General features: G+C 39.5%; 1 protein-coding gene across 6 annotated transcripts in view; it reads right to left on the reverse strand.

Annotated features, from left to right (window-relative positions):
• Positions 1-20,363, reverse strand: part of RAPGEF2 (Rap guanine nucleotide exchange factor 2) — a 247,027-nt gene that overhangs the window by 169,763 nt on the left and 56,901 nt on the right. For all 6 annotated transcript variants that reach the window (XM_030312818.1, XM_030312814.1, XM_030312815.1 and 3 more), the window contains exon 2: positions 6,142-6,212. In XM_030312818.1, the coding sequence (XP_030168678.1) occupies positions 6,142-6,212 (71 nt within the window). The remainder of the gene's footprint in view (positions 1-6,141; positions 6,213-20,363) is intronic.

The following is a 20,363-nucleotide window of genomic DNA, read 5'->3' on the forward strand; positions in this document are numbered from 1 at the left end:
ACAAGTCAAGGATGAATAGTCAAGAAAAACAAAATACAGGGCCCTGGCTTATTGGTAAGTACTTTGGTGTTACCTGGTCAGAGAAGACAAAAGTTGTTTCTGCAGCAGGTACTGATTAAATACAGGCACATCCCACACCCCATCACCCCAAAGCATTTGCAAACTTTCATAGGTCTCTTAGAATATGGGCATCAGTTTATCTTTTGCCTGGCTCAATTGCTCCTGCACATTTATAGACTGATTTAAAAAGGAGCCCAATGGGATTAGTCCTCAAAGACAAGGCAAGCATTTCAACAAGCCTAGATGGCTAGTAAACAGATCCAAGCCTTAAGTGTTCTTACACAGGGACAGCCATATGAACTGGATGGAGCCAGTTAGCCAGAAGAGTTTGCATGGAGCTTGTGTCAACAGCAAGGTCACAAATGAGTACTGCTAGGTTTCTGATCACAATTATGGAAAGGAGTCAAGATGTGACTTGGTGTTTTAGAACAAGAGCTGTGTGCTAATTACCAGGCTTTACAGCAAGTAGAAGACATAACTAAAGGCATCCGAGTAACTCTTCACACTCAGTATCCCACAGCAGGATGGCTAAAGGATACATTCCAAAAGCCCAAGTCAGGCAGTGCCCAGCCCCACACTGGCCGAATGCCATGCCTACTTGCATCAACGCAGTACCTTGACAAATAGCCCCCTTAGTGAGAAGCTGCACTCCATTCTCAGCCCCATAACTTATATCACCTCTGAAAAGCAGCCATTAACTGAGGCAGCAAAGCCATCACAGCTGCCATCCTATGTGCAGGAAGGAGACAGACCAATCCCTGAGCACGCCTGGTATACTGATGGCAGCAAGGGGCCTACCTGTGCCTGGATGGTCACTGCCATCCAGTTCTCAACGGGAAATATCTGGATAGACTCCAGAACTTGACACAGAAGTCAATGGGCCAAGCCTTGAGCAGCCTGAATGGTGATGCTCCCTGAGCCTGACCCCATGTTATATGCACAGAGAGCTGGACAGTCTACAAAGAACTGATTATGCGGCTTCTCCAATGGGAGGCACAGGACTGAGTGGTGGCAGGGCACCCACTCTGGGGCAACGGTATGTGGAAGGACATTCTCCAGCACATACGAGGTATGAACATCACTGCTTACCATGTAGATGTGCACACAACACACATCCCACCTGGTAATCAACAGGCTCATGAATTGACCCACATCTGCCTCCTTGAAGATATGTCAACTGAAGATGTAACCACCTGGCTACATGAAAAGACATTTAGGACAACGGACCTTGTGGGCCATTGCTAAGAACTGGAGCTAACCTTGGCATACAAAGACGTTGTAACCATCTACTAACAATGCTCAACCTGTGTCCAGCAATGACCATGACCTTTGCCAAGAGACACTGGACAGATAGCAAGGGGGCAGCACCCTCTTCAGAGATGTCAGAGATGGCATCGGTCCCCTGCCCTTCCCTGACGGCTGCTGTTATTCTTTGATATATACTGACACTTATTCAGGACTCCTGCAAGCCCACCCCAGTAAGCGTGCTAACCAGAAAGCTACAGTCCTAGGTCCAGAACAGTTGTGTGCTGCCTACGGGGTGTTCACTGACATCAACATCGACCAAGGCTCCCACTTTACAGGACATGAAGCGTTAAGAGTGGGCCAGCACACAAGACGCCCGTTGGCATTTGCATCTACCATGCAATCCCACTGCAGCTGGACTGACAGGACGTGTGAGTGGACCGTCAAAACAACTGCCACAAGAAACCATTCACTGGCCCTCTGGACAAGCCACCTGTCAACAGCTGTAGGACACTAAATGAACAGGTACATTCCAATCGGTCCAGTGCCTGTACTGTACTCACTCAAGGACCTGATGTCACCCTTAGAATGCAAGTAGACAGCAGGCAGGAAAGATGTTCTCTGCCGTAGGTTGGAACACGAGGTAACCTTTTATTGTCCTTGCCACAAGATCTACCTACAGGGGAACATATAATTAAATGGCCCTGGAAATGGCAAACAAGTCCACGGTGGTTTGGATTTTTGGTCCAATGGGGAATAGGAATAGGAAAGGACCTAACCATCACCCCATTTCTTCACCCCACTCCACCAAAGACAATGAAGGCACACAACCCCAGCCTCTCATTAAGAAAGGACACTATCATAACCACCTTATAGAGCACTGTTAGACCCCCACTATCCTTTTCAGGTTTGCCCCATCATGTAACAGAGGGGTGGCCAACGACTGGGTACTATAAACCTGGAGCCAAACCAGTCAGGGGTAGTGCGATCCAAGAACACCACCACCTCCCGCATTCTGTTAGACAATCATGACTTGCCTCTTCCAGCGCCTACTGAACAGCTTGACTTTTCACCCTTAAATTCTGCATAGGGAACCTATTTGCCAACTGGGCCCAGACCATAGCTGCCATACAGAGTAAGACCAACTATTGAGTATATGGTGAACTCTCCCTGTTGGTGACTACAGGCTTCCCCCGGCAAAATGTTTTCTATAGTTGCTTAGCCATTTGTGTTTTCCTATTATTTGGAAGCTATGGCCTACGCTGTTGCTGTGGGATTTGGTTGCAATGCACCTCGGCATACGTGGCCCCAGGGACATTGAGAAACAAGGGCGTATAAAGAACGTATTGGCCATCCAGGGTATGCCTGGGTGGAGTATATGGTACATGCTAGAAGATTTGTTTGTACAAGCACATCCTGAATGCCCGTTAGTCACTATCTTGAGAATGCAAAGATCCAGTCCTCCCTCTATATTGCTATCAAGCAGAATATGTAGAAGAATGTGTTGTTCAAAGTTCAAGGTCAGGGGCTCCAGAGGGGGCCAACCAAAAGCCTCTCCTTTGTAACAAAGAGTGTCTGAATGGCAGGGCTTTGAGCTCCTCGGAATGCTGGCCACGCAAGGAGGGGAAGGGCTACAGACAGTTGTTAGCATAAGTTGCTACACTATACAACCTTGCTGCATGTGGATCCCAGCAGCGGGTGCTTTGTCCAGTCTGCCATTCCTGATTCCCTCTATATAAGTTCCCTCAATAAACTTATGTCTCCATCAATATCTCTGGGTCTTTTCTTCAGCCTCACCAGACTATCACCCACACTTGGTTTGGAGTCTGCTGGGGTACAGCTACACGCCATGCTGAACACACTAACACCTGAATAAAACATTGATTCATTTACCTAAATCTTGTCTGCCCAACCAGGAATATAAGCTCCATGATGGCAAGAGTATCAATGCTATATCTCCATGGCTTACATCAAAGTCCAGCACATAGCAGGCACACAATCAATAATTGTTGACTGAATATATAAATTTAACCAGTGCTCTCAGAAAACCATGATACAATCTTCTATAAGACAATGTTGTAAATAAATGAAAAAAAGTACAAAAAAATGGTTTTGTCTTTAAACATTGCTGGAGAATGTTTTATAAAAAGCACACTGATATTCCCTGAATTCCTCAAGAATACAGTAAGCATAATTTAGTTGTTTCTTAATGATCTAAAACTGTTTATTTGGGGTGCCTGGGTGGCTCAGTCGGCTAAGCATCAACTCTTGATTGGGCTCAGGTCATGATCTCATGGTTCTTGGGACAGAACCCCACATGCTGACAGCATGGAACCTGCTTGTGATTCTCTCTCTCTGCCCTTCCCCTACTCATGCGTGTGCACTCTCTCTCTCTCAAAATAATCATTTAAAAATAAGTAACACTGCTTAGATAACAATAATTACCCTTATCCACAATGCTAAAGAATGTGAATTTATTTGTTTGTTTGTTTATTTTAGCAGACTCTTATTTCTAACACTGAATAGGCCCAGATAATTATTCTGCTTTTTCAGATTTTTGGCCTCCACCCCTAACTATAGCATCCTCTGCCCCTTTGGCAAATATACTGCTTCTAACCCATGTGGATTAAGGGAGTAAACATTAGAAAAATAAAATTGTATTGAAAAAATATATAGTTCTTAAGATTTGAAAACCTGCACATTGCATAGAATACATGATCTTACAGCAACACAATTAACTGCATGCCAATTAACCCTCAGAATCACTTTATTGCCTACAAACGGATAGGCCACAAAATGCATAAAGCTGAAGCTTTCAGATAAATGAGAGCCCCTCCCATCCCTCATAGAAGACTAATGTTCTATTAGCCAATACTGAATATACAAACTTTCAAAATCTTGACGAAGAGCTGTTTTTCTTCCTAAAATTGGACAACTCTGTATTATGTGGAAGTCTTAACTGTTCTCTGTTAATCCCAGGAATAAAACTTTTATTTATAAAATTCAAAGAAATTAAAATATCTAAATAAGATCTATTTTTCCTAGAAATGGTAGCTATTATAAAACAGTTTATCTAAGTCAGTGGGTTTATCTGTACCTCTTTTTTTGTTGTTGTTATTAACCATGCTGGTATCCTGATCTTGTTCTAAAAAAGGACTTAAGTTAAATTCAGTTGATGTTTCCCATAAATATCAGAAACAAATGGCTTTTCAACATAAGCAGACTAAGACAAACATCTTAAAGTTCCTTCCCTGTAAGTTCGTGCCAACAAACAAAACTGTACAGTCTCCAAAACAGACCTTCTAAGGTGCCAATAAGGCTAAATTATACCACTGAACTAATCAGTTCTTTCTAACCAAAATTTTCCTTTGAAACAGTGGAAAATTGATAGTTCTAAAGCTGGGTGTTGGGTTTATGGGACTTCAATGTACTATTTACTTTTCTAATTTTGAAAATTTCCATAAGAAGTATTAAAATTTTCCTTATTCTATTACACAGAGTTCCTGTTACCTACATAATTTATGACCACATACTATAGACATATAATCAATATGTGTAAATATTATCCATGTGTGTACACATGGGAATGTGCCACTCATATTTGCTTATTAATTGCATTTAATTAAATAGCACTATGACTTTTTCTTAGGATAGTTGTCATCAAAAAAACACAAAATGAAAGTTAGACACTTTAGAAATTATTCTTGCTCTAATTTGAGCCATCTTCTAAATTCCCAATGGTTTTGCCCTTTCCAATAAAACTTGAATTTTTAAACACAACCTGCAATCTACTTTAATTTAAATGATTTTCATTAAAAATTAAATTTTAGAAGTATTCAATCCTCTTGACACTTTTTTCAATTAACAACTAAATATGAAATTGACATGCTTGCAAATTAATTAGTGTTTAAACAGTAAGAGGAAAATACATAGAAATATCCCCTTAATAACTAAAAACTGCTGGTACCAAAACCAGCTATAGTTGGAGCAAACAAAACCTTTTCACATGTCCTAGCCAGTGTTTATGTACAATCCAGCTTCCCAAGGTCCTTGATTTTCTGTTCCAGTTGAGGTAAAATCACTGGATTATATGTTTTTGATCTTTTAATATAGCCCAGGTAACCATAAATGAGGTTACTGTAGCACTGCACAATAGTACCAATAAAATGTTTATGTGTCTCCAAAAAAGGGCAGTCAACTTAATGCAATAAATATATTACATACAAAGACCTAAACATAATAATAACATAACAAACCTAATCATTCTGTGAATGGTTAAAAAAATTCTGGTTTCTTATGTACCTGAACGCTAACAAGATCATTTGCCAGGACAGCAAATAACATTCCTTTTGGGGGATTCACCAAGTGGGGTTTATTCCTTTGGATAAGAGGAGCAGGGAGTGGGATACAGAGGAAGAAAGGATATCACTATGGTGGAAATGAAAGAAAATTATTATGTGGATATAAACTTATAAGGCCAAGTATAAATGTTAGATCAAGCAGAGTTTTCTTAAGTTATCTTTTTCTAAAAAAAAATTTTTTTAATGTTTATATTTATTTTTGAGACAGAGAGAGAGCATGAGCAGGGGAGGGTCAGAGAGAGAGGGAGACACAGAATCCAAAGCAGGCTCCAGGTTCTGAGCTGTCAGCGCGGAGCCCGATGCGGGGCTCAAACTTGTCAACTGCAAGATCATGATCTGAGATGAAGCCAGATGTTTAACCAACTGAGCCACCCAGGTGTCCCTCATAAGTTACCTTTAATCCTGCTTCCTAACCATAATAAATGATCATTTAAAATTCCCATATCCCAGTATGAGTAATTGTAAAATGACTTACCTAAGTTGGTGTTCTCTCAAGTTTGATAAGGCTTCCATACCATGTAAATAGGAATATACTATTTCCAGATCCTGTATGAAAAGAAGGACAGAAATTATTAAACTTGTCAGGAAAAAGAGGCTTCTAAATTAAATCACTATATTTACAGTCCAAGTTAAAAAGAACTTTTTTTTTAATACAAGTTTTCTTAGACATTAAAAATAATATTATCAAGAGAAAAGCTGAATCACACAAATGTCATCCATTCATCAACCACCTTTGGGATATATACAAGGGTATTAAAATATAAAATAAATTGGCTTAAACTTATGAAAACAAATTCCCAAAAATTATCCTTCATCATTTATTTTCTGCCTTTTACATCAAAATATCAAATAAATAGTCTTAATTTTAAAGCACAGATATTTACGAATATTGTGATTAATCATTCTTAGTCAATACAAAAACCAATGCATGTTATTTCACGACTACACTTTAAAATGAGCATAAATTTGGGGTGCCTGGGTGCTCAATCAGGTAAGCACCTGACTTTGGCTCAGGTCATGATCTCATAGTTTATGAGTTTGAGCCCCATGTTGGGCTCTGTGCTGAGAGCTCACAGCCTGGAAACTGGGTCAGATTTTGTGCCTCCCTCTCTCTCTGCCCCTCCCCTGTTCTCCCTCTGTCTGTCTGTCTCTCTCTCTCGCAAAAATAAACATTAAAAAAATGTTTAAGTGAGCATGAATTCAATTTATTTTCAATTCTTATCACAATGACATTTCTTTTATATATAGTTATATTTAAGTTTAAATATTTTCTTTAAAAAGGAGAGAGATGTCTTATTTTTCTCAATCATACTATAATACTTAGGAAAAAGATTCAAAGTTATTCATGAAAGTTCAGAACAGGTAAATTAAAAATCCCATTTATATTCATTTGGATGATAAGGTAGCAAGTTATTAGTATTTCAAGACTCTAATATCTATAACATCTAGGATCACACAGTTTGTGATATAAAGGGTATGAAGAGGTATTCATTCCTCTCTTATTTAAAATCTAAAACAAAAGTATTTTAAGAAACTTATAAAATTATCCTTTTTTGTCTTAAAATAAGAGCTCTATTGAGATAGAATTCACATACTTTTTTTTTCCTCCCCAGGAGGCAACAGCTGTGCTGGGTCACTGCACACAACGCAGCGGAGGCCATGTGTACGATCCTCCCCTGCCCTCTGGGCTCATACCCACTGTCCCCTCCTCACTCCAGAGGGAAGGAGTGACAGGAAGTGGCTATGGGTGGGCAGGTTCAGAACCCAAGAGAGCAGGGTTGGTGGGCAGGGAGTGGGGGTCTGCTGCCCTCCTCTGACAGGGCAGCTGGGCAAACTAAAACTCAAAATTTGGCATTTTTTAAAGTTTTATTTAAGTAACCTCTACACCCAATGTGGGTCTCAAACTCAAAACCCCGAGATCAAGAGTCACATGCTCTTCCAGGTAAGCCAGCCAGGTGACCCTCAAAATGCATCATTTTAAAGCGAGTAATTTGGTGGTTTGTGTATAATCATCATCACTAATTTCAGAACACTTCAACACCCCCCAAAAGCAACTCTATACCCATGAACAGTCATTCACCATTTCCCCTACCCCAACTCCTGACAACCACTAATCTACTTTGTTTCTATGGATTTGACTATTATGAACATTTCACATAAATAGAATCTAACAATGGAATGTTAGATTGTGTCTGGCTTCTTTCACTTAGCACAGTATTTACAAGGTTCACTTATGTTGTAAACATGTATCACTGCTCTCCTTTGTATTGCCAAATAATATTCCATTGTGGAGATGTACCGTATTATTTATCCATTCATCAGTTGGTGAGTATTTGGATTTTTTCTGCTTCATGGATGCAATTAACAATGCTGTTATGAGCTTTCATGTGTAAGTTTTTGTTTAAACACCTGTTTTCAGTTCTCATGGGTATACATACGCTTACGAGTGGAACCGTTGGCTCATATAGTAACTCTAAGTTTAGCTTTGTAAGAAAGTGTCAAATTGTTTTTCTTAAATGGCTGCATCATTTATAATTCCATCAGCAATGTATAAGGGCTCCAATTTCTCCACATACATCATTGTCAACACTTGTTATTGTGTGTCTTTTTAACTTTAGCCCTCCTATTTGGAGTGTTATCTAATTGTGGTGTTGATTTGCATTTCCCTAATGACTAAGGATGCTGAGCATTTTTCACGTGTTTTTTGCTCATTTATATAACTTATTTGGATAAATATTCAATTTCTCTGTTCAATTTTTAGTTGGGTTGTCTTTTTATTATTGAATTTTAAGAATTCTTTGTATCCTAGATAGAAGGCCTTTATCACAGATATAATTTGCAAATATTTTCTCCCATTCTACAGGCTTTGTATTTTTTCATTTTCTTAGATGGTGCTTTTATCTTTATTTATTTTGAGAGAGAGAGAGAGACAGAGAGAGACAGAGAGAGAGAGAGAGAGAGAGAGAGAGAGAGAGAGAGAGAGAGAGAAAGAAAGAAAGAAAGAGAGAGAGAGAGAGAAGGAGTGCACAGTATATGAGCAGGGGAGGAACAGAGAGAGAGGATCCCACGCAGGCTCTGCGCTGTCAGCATGGGGCTCAAACCCACAAACCAGAGCTGAAACCAAGAGTCAGACGCTTAACTAACTGAGCCACCCAGGTGCCCCTAGATGGTGCCTTTAGAAGCACAAAGTTAATTAATTTTAATGAAGTCCAATTTATCTATTTTTTCTTTTGTTGCGTATGCTTTTAGAGTCATATGTAATAGGGCACCTGGGTGGCTCAGTCAGTTAGCGTCCCACTTCAGCTCAGGTCACGCTCCCACAGCTCATGAGTTCGAGCCCCGTGTCAGGTTCTGTGCTGACAGCTCAGAGCCTGGAGCCTGCTTCAGGTCCTGTGACTCACTCACTCTCTCTCTCTCTCTCTCTCTCTCTCTCTCTCTCTGCCCCTCCCCTGCTCATGCTCCATCTCTCTCTCTCTCCCAAAAATAAACATTAAAAACTTTTTTGAAAAAGAGTTCCATGTAAGAAACCATTACTTAATCCAAGGTCACAAAGACTTACTAATACATTTTCTTCTAAGAGTTCTTACATCCACGATTCATTTCTGAGTTATTTTTTGCATTTGAGTTAAGTATCCAACTTTGTTCTTTGGCATGTGGATATCCATCTGTCCCACTACCCTGTGTGGAAAAGACTATTCGCTCCCCCATCAAATTGTATTAGTACCTTTGTTAAAGATGAATTGACCACAAATACAAGTGCTTGTGGACTCTCAGTTTTATTCCATCGGTCCATATGTCTATCTTTATGCCAGAACCACACTGTCTTGTTTATGTAGCTCTGTAGTAAGTTTTGTAGCAACTTTTAAAATCAGAAATTATCAGGGTTCCAACCTTTTTCTCCTTTTTTCAAGATTGTTTGGCCTTGTTTGGGTGTCTTGCATTTCCATATGAATTTTAGAATCATTTGTCAATCCACAAAAAAAAAAACCTTTTTTTTTTAATCTGCTGAAATTGTAAGAAGGATTGTGTCGAGTCTGTAGGTCAGTTGAGGTAGTACTGCCACCTTAACAGTATTGAGTTCCCCAATCCATGACAGGGATGTTTCGCCATATAGGTAGGTCTTCCTTAATTTCTTTCCACAATGTTTTTTACTTTTCAGTATTCAAGTCTTGTGCTACTTTGGTTTGATTCAATCCTCTCTTTTAATTAAGAAAAAATTTCTGTAGCCTTAGGAATACCTTTCAGAACAATTCAAACTATATGTGCAGTTAAATTTCATATATTAAAAGCACAGATAAGGGACAGTGATAACAACTAGAGAAGAAACTCAGAAACTTGAAGAAGATACTAAGGAAGTTTTCGGCCTAAAATATCTTATTGTAATCCTTAAAACAATACTGTGATATGGGGGGGGGGGGGGGGAGGGCGGGGGAAGGGGAGAAATAATCTTACTGATAACTTTAAATTGTCACCATTTAAACTGTCACATCATCTAGTTAACAAAGTTTGCATTCCTTGAGAGCTTGTTTGGAGGTTCTAGCAGGGGAGCGCAGCTACTCGTATACCCTTGACGAAAGAACGCTCCTCCTCTATCGCTCCTCCTCTATCGGGGGAAGGTCGTCCTCTTCCAGAGCACGCAGCTTCAGGAGGGATGCACTTGGAGCGGTGAGGGAGGAAGGGGACACCCGCCTAGGCTGCCAGACCAGTGGAATCAAGCCTGGCGATCAATGGGGTGACAGATGTCGAAGCCAGATCACCCTCACATCCCAAAGTTTGCATTCCTAAAGCTAATAAATTCCTTCTTCAGATGCAATCAGGCTCCAATCATAATATTCTATTTGCATATAGGGAAAAATCAATAAAAAATGCCCTGATGAGTTTCTTTAATATCTATAGTAAAAGGTCTTTCTGAGCAATCCTAAAAAGTTCATTCTATTTTAGATATTATAAATATATGTGCTACTTGCAGTCATTGAATAGTACAGAAAGACTCCCCCTGCCCCCTCCCCATTTCCAAAGACCTTATATTCTGAATCTAATAGTAAAGTCTTACATATTTTTCACTGAAGTACCTATCAACCTTGGGTTAGGACCTGTCCAAGCCATAAAACACTCTTGTCTAAAAAGCAAACAGACAAGACTATTCACATTCATTTAACAATCATCAAGCAAATAAATTTACAATGACAAAAAAAAAGTATATTGGGAAAGCAGCAGAAAGAAATACTTTTTTTTTTTTTTAAGCTGGAGAAGGAAGAAGTCTAGAAGAAACATGATAGAAGCAAGAATTTGGAAGCTTAGAAATAGAATGGAGGGGAAAAACAGCCTTAAGCCTTAAAAGATAATAGGTCTTGAATAACTGAGTCTCTTCTTCAAACCAAGCAAAATCAAAGTAGAAGAACATATCCCTTAATGAAAGGGCACTTTATTAATCTGTTGCTTTTCAACATTGTAGTTTCATAGTTGTGCAGGGGTCACATTCCTGAGTAAGTTATGTCACACCCATTACATGTGTCAGTAATGCAACAACTTTTGAGTATGAATGTATAACCTCTATGACTATACAAAATATATTTAAGAACAATAACTACCACATTATTTAAGGCAATGTGTATAATTATAACCTGCAAATGAAATAAGATTGCTTATTAGTTAATAAAATTGTAGAGAACGGTGATGTATATGCTCACCTATAAGTCACTGACATAAGTAAATGTATCAGAAAGTTGTTACTTAGCCTGAATAGAAAACTCTGAGTGTGAAGAAAAGGACTGCATTATATATCACCACCTCATGACCAAATAAAAAAGTATTTCTCTTTCTGTATGTATGTCACTGCATAAATAAAACATTTGCAGCTCACATAATCATGATGCTTTCTGGGGAGTAAGTTGAAACGTGTCACTCAAGCAATACACAATCAGGGAATCCAAGCAACTGTTTCATGTGAGGATTTCAGATATGTAACGAGCCTATAAACTTCTTGAATTGAATTCAATTCTTGAAATGAATACAACGATTATGTCCAGAGTTTCTTCTATTATTCTTAAAATAAACCATCTCAAAAGAAACTTGTTTTAAATGGTTTATGCCACACGGAGCTGATAAACTCAAGGAGCAGACATCACTATTATACATGAAGCTGTTAAATGGAAGGCAGTATTATCTAGCTTGAATTAGAGGACTTTACAGATACATTCTATCTAAACTTGAGATCTCTTCATTGTAACTAACAGGAGGAATGGTAAGAAATGCTGTCTAGACGGCAGGCAACAATCAAGTCAATGTGATGTTTCACTGTGCAATATGGACACAACCATCACAGATTTGGGTAGGTAGGAAAAGCAGAAAAGATTTGGAAAAGGCATCAGGAATACTCTGCTCTTGGACTCTGAGGAATGAAACACTGACTAGAGATGAACAAAAGAAATACAAATGGAAGGAAGGACTATGGCTAAATTTTTCTTCAATACAGGGTCCAGCAGCCAAACATTAGGCTTACCGATGATCAGGGATTGCAAGTAAGGTAAATAACACTGAAAGATAAAAACAAAGACAAGCTCTCTTATTTTCTCCTAGGAGCAAAATGGACTGAGCAATATTTTGAAATAGGCAAATATGGCCTTCTGAATCTTCCCAGGCAGTTTTTTCTACCATCTCTCCAGGTGTCCAATGATCTCACATTACCCCAAACCCCATTCTGAAGCATCAATACTCTGGTCTAAAAATTAAAGGCCTAAAATTAAAATTAAATCTGAACACAAATGCAATGGGAGTGATTGGTGGGGGCGCTTGAATCTTCTGTGAGGAACTGTCTGCCTCCAATTGCAACTTCATAGTCCAAACAAATCTGTAAATGGTACGAGATTTCAGGCAGCACAACCAAGAGAAATTAAAAATATCAGCAAAGTAGGGGAAAAAGATATGGAGGGTCATGAGAGGCCAAGTGAAGCAACCCAGCTCTGCCCAGAATCTACCTCCACCCCTTCCTTGCCCCTAGAGGTCACCCCTAAGGGCTCTGCCTTCACGTTTCACCTGTAAATTTTAACCCTCATTTCCCCTTTAATAGTTGGCCTTTACTAAAATAATCTATGAATTGGCATGGGATTGCCTTTAGCCAGCAAAGAAACAAAAACACAAAAGGGCGAGGTGCTGAGGAAGATTAGCTCAACCTGAAATCTGCAACGTCAGTGAAAACCAGACGTGCTTGCTGCATCACAGAGTAAGGGCTTTCTCCTAAGATCAACAAGGAAATGTATGGCCTTCAGGGAATTATATTCTTGGATTATACATTTCTTTCTCTATGCAAACAGACATTCACAGAATGAAGTTATGTTTCAACAAACTCGACTACAGAAAAACAAATGCTGGAGCATTAAATCACCGAAAGTATTCCAAGTGACATTTCTGTAAGCAAACCACAATATGCAAACTGAGAACTCCCCAACTGCACCTCCTGAGACCAATAAAATCCACGTGACTATTACTATTTTAAAGGACCCTTAAAACATGTAAGCTATTTTTTCCCCAAAATTTTTCTAGTCTTGAATACAAACAGGATGATATTGCTCTAACCAGGAAGCAGCATTTTTTGGAACAATAAGCTGTTCCTTCTACCCTAGGAAGGACATCCTTTTTTCAAAAATAGATGCTATTTGAAAGCAGATTCAGCAAGTGTAAAACCACAGTAGCCCATAGACAAGAACTGACAGATCGACTGAAATGCAGTTTTCCATGAAAAGAAACAAACTTTTGCCCCAAACATAAACCATGTATCAAAACCCAAAAGCATTCTCTAATTGTTCACAACCTAACCTACCCTCTTGTTCAGAGTCTATAAACACAACGCAGGCCTAGTAGGAAAGAAGTCCGAGGGAAAGTTTTCTGCATCTTGGGCTCCTTCTCTAATTTCTCCTTAGAGACGCATTCGGAATATAATCAGCCTCACAGCAAATGTATAATCCATTTAAAACTAGCTTTTAATTTCACTTGTTCACCGGCATCAGGGATTCGCCAACAACTTAAAATATATTTTAATACAGTCTTTGGAGATCTGAGAGAACTATTCTACCTCCTTTCCCACAATCCTCCTCCTCTCCTCTAGAGATTCTTTGCAAACAATGAAGGGAAGGGGGTTGGTGGTATTTTGCACAGCACTATGAAAAAACGTATGCAACTTTTTCCTTTAAAATGAGTTGTATATATGTTTTATATATGAAGCTATGTATTTAATTGTTTAAGTACTCTCTCCACCCAACAAGAGGCTCGAACTCACAACTCCGATATCAAGAGTTGAAAGCTCCACTGACTGAGCCAGCCAGGCATCCAGACTTCCCAGGAAGCTGTGTGTTTAAACGATAATCAGCAAGGTAGTCAAAGGGTATAACCTTCCAGTTACAAGATAAATTAAAAAACAACAACAACAGTAAGGTTGATTCCTTTAAAAAGGCTGTATCTCAATCATCAAAGAAACTAAGGCATTAAATGCCTCCAGATTTAAACACAGACAGAAAGAGAAAGGAGTACCTTGCTAAGTGACATCAGTCTGAGGACCAGAAAATATACAGATACCGATTATCCTCCCTTGCAAAGGCAAAAAGGTCATTTATCCTCATAGGCCAAAGTTCACCAGTGAGGAATTTGAGAGCTATGTCTTGAACATTATTTGTAATAAGGTTAAAAGCTAGACTATTCAAGGCTCCAACTCATGTGCACAGCCAATGGGAGAGAGGGCAGGAAGGCGGGAAGCCTGCAAGTCTCACTGTGTCTGCTGACATGGCAGTGAAGCTAAAAAGCTTCATTTGGCAGTTTCTCAATCTTTGCACACTAAAACATATAAGACTGTCTAAGAAGAGGGGCACCTGGATGGCTCAGGTCATGATCTCACCATCTGTGGGTTCAAGCCCTGCATCGGGCTCTCTACTGTCAGCACAGAGCCTGCTTTGGATCCTCTGTCTCCCGCTATCTCTGTCCCTTCCCCACTGACACTCTTTCTCTCCCTCTGTCAAAAATAAATAAACAAACAAAAAAAAAAAACCTGGGGCACCTGGGTGGCTCAGTTGGTTAAGCGTCTGACTTCGGCTCTGGTCATGATCTCACAGTTCGTGAATTTGAGCCCCACATCGGGCTCTATGCTGTCAGCTCAGAGCCTGCTTCAGATCCTCTGTCTCCCTCTCTCTCTGCCCCTCCCCCACTTGCTCTCTCCCTCTCTCAAAAATAAACATTAAAGAAAAAAACTATCTAAAAAGGACAACAGAAAGAACATAGGTTTTAGTGTCAAATGGAGCATAGTTCACATCCTCATGCCCATCACTCTCAAGACATGTGACCCTGGGTATGTTACAGAGGCTATATTTGCGAAACAAAGTACATAATATCTACTTGGTGAGGCTGTATGGCTAAAACGATATCTAATTTCAAAACAACACTTGGCACATAGAGACCCTTGGAAAATGGTAGCTGATTTTATTAACTATGATTTTATTAACTATGACCTGAAAAAAGCACACAGTAACTAACAAGAATATGAACTAAAAATATTCCTGAAATGTATATATATCAGAATTTTTACAAATTAATGCATCCTTTTCATATGTGAGTATCTCTATCCAAAAAAATCAAAATAAATAAAATGGACTATTTATAAAACATATAAAGCGTCCCTTAAATTGTCTGCTTTATAAATCCTGATTTTTATATCAGGTTTGGTGGGCAGAAGATGCCTATTATCTCTAGAGAATCCACCTGTGCACTAATCCTACCATGTCACATTCAAACCTCCTCCTTCCAAAGCTCCCCAGGACGGCTTCTGAATAAAGCTCAAACCCCAACGTCTCTTGCACCCTTTCCAAAAAAAAATGACCAACAATCTTTGGGTCCCTCAAAAAGCCCCTCAAAACACACACTCCTTTTCCTCTCACCCTAGTGAAAAACATGTCTCCGAGACCCCATTTTGCACAGGCAGTGTGAGCTTCCTTTCTGAGCCACTGAAGTTCTTACTGCCTGTGTCACTCACGTGTGGCCCTTCACCCGTGCTCTGTGCAGCCACTTTACTTTCAAGGGTTTACATTTTATCTCAATTAGAGAATAAACACCTTGAACAAGGTCACTGTTCTCTTTTATTAAATCTTTTTCTCATCTGTATCAAGCAACAGACTGTGGCTGCACTAGATGCAAAGAAAGGAAAGGGCAACCTTCCTGTGGGGGTGGTGCTATTAGAGACCCTAAAGTGAATATTCCTGAGAATAATGGTGAAAGAAGGAAAGGGAGAAAATGTGTTTTCAATCTTGATGTTCAGAGCTATGGGAAACTCCTATCTGTATAGTCTGAAACAATTCTGTAAATGGCCACAAGGTGGCAGACCACACCAACAGTCCTTTCCCACAACTGGAAATCTCAGTCCTCGGTCTCAAGTGCATTGCCATTAACATATACTTAAGAGAAAGGAGTGTTTAAAGCATTCCTTAAGATCATCTGAGAAAATATGCCAAGTCCTTTCTCCTCATGCCTCTAATGAAAAGGGGAGGGGAGGGAAGGGAAGTCTATCAGCATGCCTATTAAAATCATTTAAGTCCTGGGTGGCTGAGTTGGTTAAGCATTGACTTCGGCTGAGGTCAAGATCTCACAGTCTGTGATTTCAAAACCCACGTCAGGCTCTGTTCTGACAGCTCAGATTCTGTGTCTCCCTCTCTCTCTGCCCCTGTCTGTCTGTCTCTCTGTTTCTGTCAAAAATAAATAAACATTAAAAAAAATCATTTAATTCCAATCATCCCTAGCATCTTATTTAAAGCAGCTTCCCAGTCCCACACATCATAGTAAAGCAACAGAGGGACACCTGGGTGGATCAGTGGGTTAAGCATCTGACTCCTGATTTCAGCTCAGGTAGGATCCAGCCCTGCGACAGGCTCCACGCAGACAGCCTAGACCCTACTTGGGATTCTCTCTCTCTGCCCCTCCCCTAAATTCTCTCTCTCAAAATACATAACCTAAAAAAAAGTGGGGGGGGGGAGAGCATTTAAAACAAAAATGTCAAATCACAACACTGCTGAGATGTTTTGTGCTATTCAAGTCCTTCATATCCCAGAGTTACACCATCACATACTTTAGGAACATGTAGGAAAAAAAATCCATGGTGGAGTATACGATTTTCAGTAAAATTCTTAAATATGTTATTAAATAGCAATTTCAACATCAAATCATATGACGGCTGTTTCTGAGCCTACTAATTTATACCTGAAAGGAAACAATCTCCCAGAATTGTAGTTGTATTCAAATTCACATGTTAAAACCCAGGGAAATTATATTCCTGTCATCTTTGACATGGCCTGGATATACTTCTCCAGCTTCAGGTTCCTCAGCACTGTATCTTTACCAGATGCGTGCATAAGGAATTCTGGAAGTAAAAGGTACAGATTCAAGCTCTTCTGTTTGTCTAGAACTTCCTCGGGTGTTTTCCCCTGCAGAAAGATCACTTACACCTTGAAAAAAAGAGAGAGTTTTTGAACAGTTGCTAAATTTGAGACAAAAGTAGGTATAAAGTCACAGTCTCCTGAAGTAACCATGACAATTGACAAGACAGACATCTGGGTTCAACGAAACACACCCTTGTCACCCCATGGCTCCTCTACTTCAAGCTGGTGCAGGAGCCTCAAGAGCAGGTGCTTCAGGGGAGAAGGTAGAAAAGTTGAAGAAGGTAGAAAATACTTTGTAAATAGAGACAGATGAAGGAGGGTCGCATCTTATCCTCATTCTCCAAGTCTCTTACTGAAGAAAATGCACGTGGAGTTAAAAGATAAGCAACAACAGACATCACAAGGCGGCTTTTCCAATTACTACAAGAGCAGCATGATGTAGAACAACTGAGAATGCATACTGCACCCTGTGTTCACCGTCATATCCTACGGTGAAAAACACCCATCGCGACAATTAAGTTTCATTTGTGAAGATTAAGATTTCTCATTAGAAAAATCAACAATTTAGTTGTAACCAAAAACTCATCTTGTGCACAAGTAAGAAAAATATCAAGTGTCTAAACCAGTCCACAATTCCTGTTTTCAAGAGTCTGTATAAATATTTCCCCTTCAGAACAATGCATTACCACCAAGTCCATAGCTGCCCAGAATTCACATCTCCTAGGCAGCAGAAACAAAATATATCTTCATTTTCAAGTAACTATCTTACTTTAATTTCTCAGAGTGCAAAATTTTGTAGTCAAATTTGAATCTCACATGTACAGATTAACACACTAGGAAATGATTTGCAGTAAATTTACTGCTAGCCTGATTTTTGCTCTCCATGATCAAGCTAGCAGGCAGTGAATGACTACCTTTTAAGTTACCATTTAAACATTTGGTTAGGTGTAACAACAAAGGTCAGTCAGCTGTACACAGCAAGGGTGTGCACGCGGGTGTGCGTGCGCACACACACACACACACACACACACACACACACACACACCGCTCTAATAAAATGGTTCCTGGACTATCTTTCATTTCCATTTAAAAAAAAATTAACTAGGGGTGGCCGGGTGGCACAGTCAGTTAAGTGACCAACTCTTGATCTCTGCTCAGGTCAGGATCTCATGGTTCATGAGTTCCAGCCCCATTATCGGGCTCTGCGCTGACGGTGCAGGAACCAGCTTGGGATTCAGTCTCTCCTATCTGCCCCTCCCCTGCTTGTGCTCTCTTTCTCGCTCTCTCAAAACAAATAAATAAACTTAAAAAAAAAAAATCAACCAAATATACTCCCTCCTCCCCAACTCTCCTCTCACAATACACTTAAAAGCTACAGCGTGGTGTTCAACTCATCTCCCACAGACAGTCTGGCTCTGGTAAACCCTGTAGAAACCTTCGGAGAGTCAGGGTGGGCAGAGGGAAGTTGACATACACCACTCCACTGAACATAAACTCTGCAATAAGGAGCCCCAGAGTCTACAAAATTCACCCTCAGGACACCTCAAGTTTCAAATACCAACTTAATTCCAGAGGCTCAACTAACAGTACTTAGTTTGAATCATTCACTATACAAATGTCAATATTCCTACAGCAGTAGAGTTTGACAGTCCTAACATAATAAAAGCAAAGCAGAACAGGTCACTGAGGACACAGGCTCTTTATTGCCTCTTAGCAGAAAGGAAGAGCTTCTGAATGGAAGCAAGTTTAAATATAGAAAACTTCACTGCTGCCATTTTTCTAGGACAAAAGACAAAAATAATTTGACATCTGTTTTTCCCATCTTGAATGTTTTACTGAGGAGGCAACCACCAATATTATGCTGTTTCTCAAACTTTTCTATTTCTCAAGAGGACAGGAGAAACAAATGAGAATTCTACATATGTAATTAGAGTCTTCCAACTTTGTTAGTCAGAAATTAACTAAATACTAAAAAAATTTTAGGTACCGCTCAAAGTTCAGATCTGTCCATAAAAGGTAAGGTGGCAGGAAGCGGGGGGGGGGGGAGTTTTAGGGGTGGCAGTGGCAGTTACAGAAAAAGAAATATATTATTCAGATACAGAAAAGAATTAGAAACATATAAATATGTATATTATACATTGTACACACATTTATATAAAACTTGAATCAAGGGCTCCACTAAAAAAGATAGCATGTCATGCTTTCTGAAGCATCCCACCTTTCAATCATGTTTTGAACTGTGATGCTAAAATCTAACATCTTTACTTATCCTACTACAATTGTTTTACCTTCCCCAATCGTACAGGATGTACATGCATGCATGCACGACAGGTTAAATTTGTGCATGTGTACATCTGATTTATATGGTGGACTCCATGATATTCATAAACAAATAAATTTGGCCTCCACAACAGCAATACTCTGACATCAACACACACACACACACACACACACACCTGAAGCCACGGGGGCATCGTTACCCAGATTCTCCAGAAATCAGAAGGATGCAAAGATCTCTTCTGTGGCAACAGTGACCGTCCCGTGTAGTCAATTATTGCAGACAAGCCATCACAACCAGAAAGGAAGATGACAAGGAAAGGTGGGAAGGTGGCTCCCAGCTCCATATTTCCTAAAATACATGTTCACAATTTAAACGGTGTGCCACTTGAGCCAGTGTTATGAAGGGTTTCTCCACCAGCCACTGTATCCTAGAACTAGAGGATCCATGTAGGAAGAAGGAAAAGGAAGCTGTACAATTTCCCTTTCCTGGTAAAGGACAAATTTCAAAGAACAGTGAGAGGGTTCCAAATGTAGGTCCACAGGAAATTTTTGCCAAGTGAGTGGCAAGATGAGAAAATAAGGACAATGTAGTGGGACTCTTAATGAGTTAAATACATTCAATTTAAAAAGTTCTCCTTTATGTTAGGGACTCTTTTTATGTTAGGATCATAACTATATACATATAGTTATGTGTGTGTGTGTATATATATATATATATATATATACACACATGTGTGTATATATATGTGTATATATGTGTGTGTGTGTATATTTTTTTTTTCTTCTTTCTTTGAAATTAAATAATCTAAGGCCAGGGTGCTGCAATGGAAGAGACATTAGTAATTTTCCAAAATTTGTCAGGCTACAAAGACCACCTGGCAACATACTTAAAATAGCATTTTAGGTGTTGTTTTTGTCTTCTTACTTAGACAATTTCTGGATTTAAAGTAAAAATATAATGTTGTAACACTCTAATAGTAGACAGTCAAAGAGGAACAGCTGGATG

The sequence above is a fragment of the Lynx canadensis genome, chromosome B1 (genome assembly GCF_007474595.2).
Source record: "Lynx canadensis isolate LIC74 chromosome B1, mLynCan4.pri.v2, whole genome shotgun sequence".
NCBI lineage: Eukaryota > Metazoa > Chordata > Mammalia > Carnivora > Felidae > Lynx > Lynx canadensis.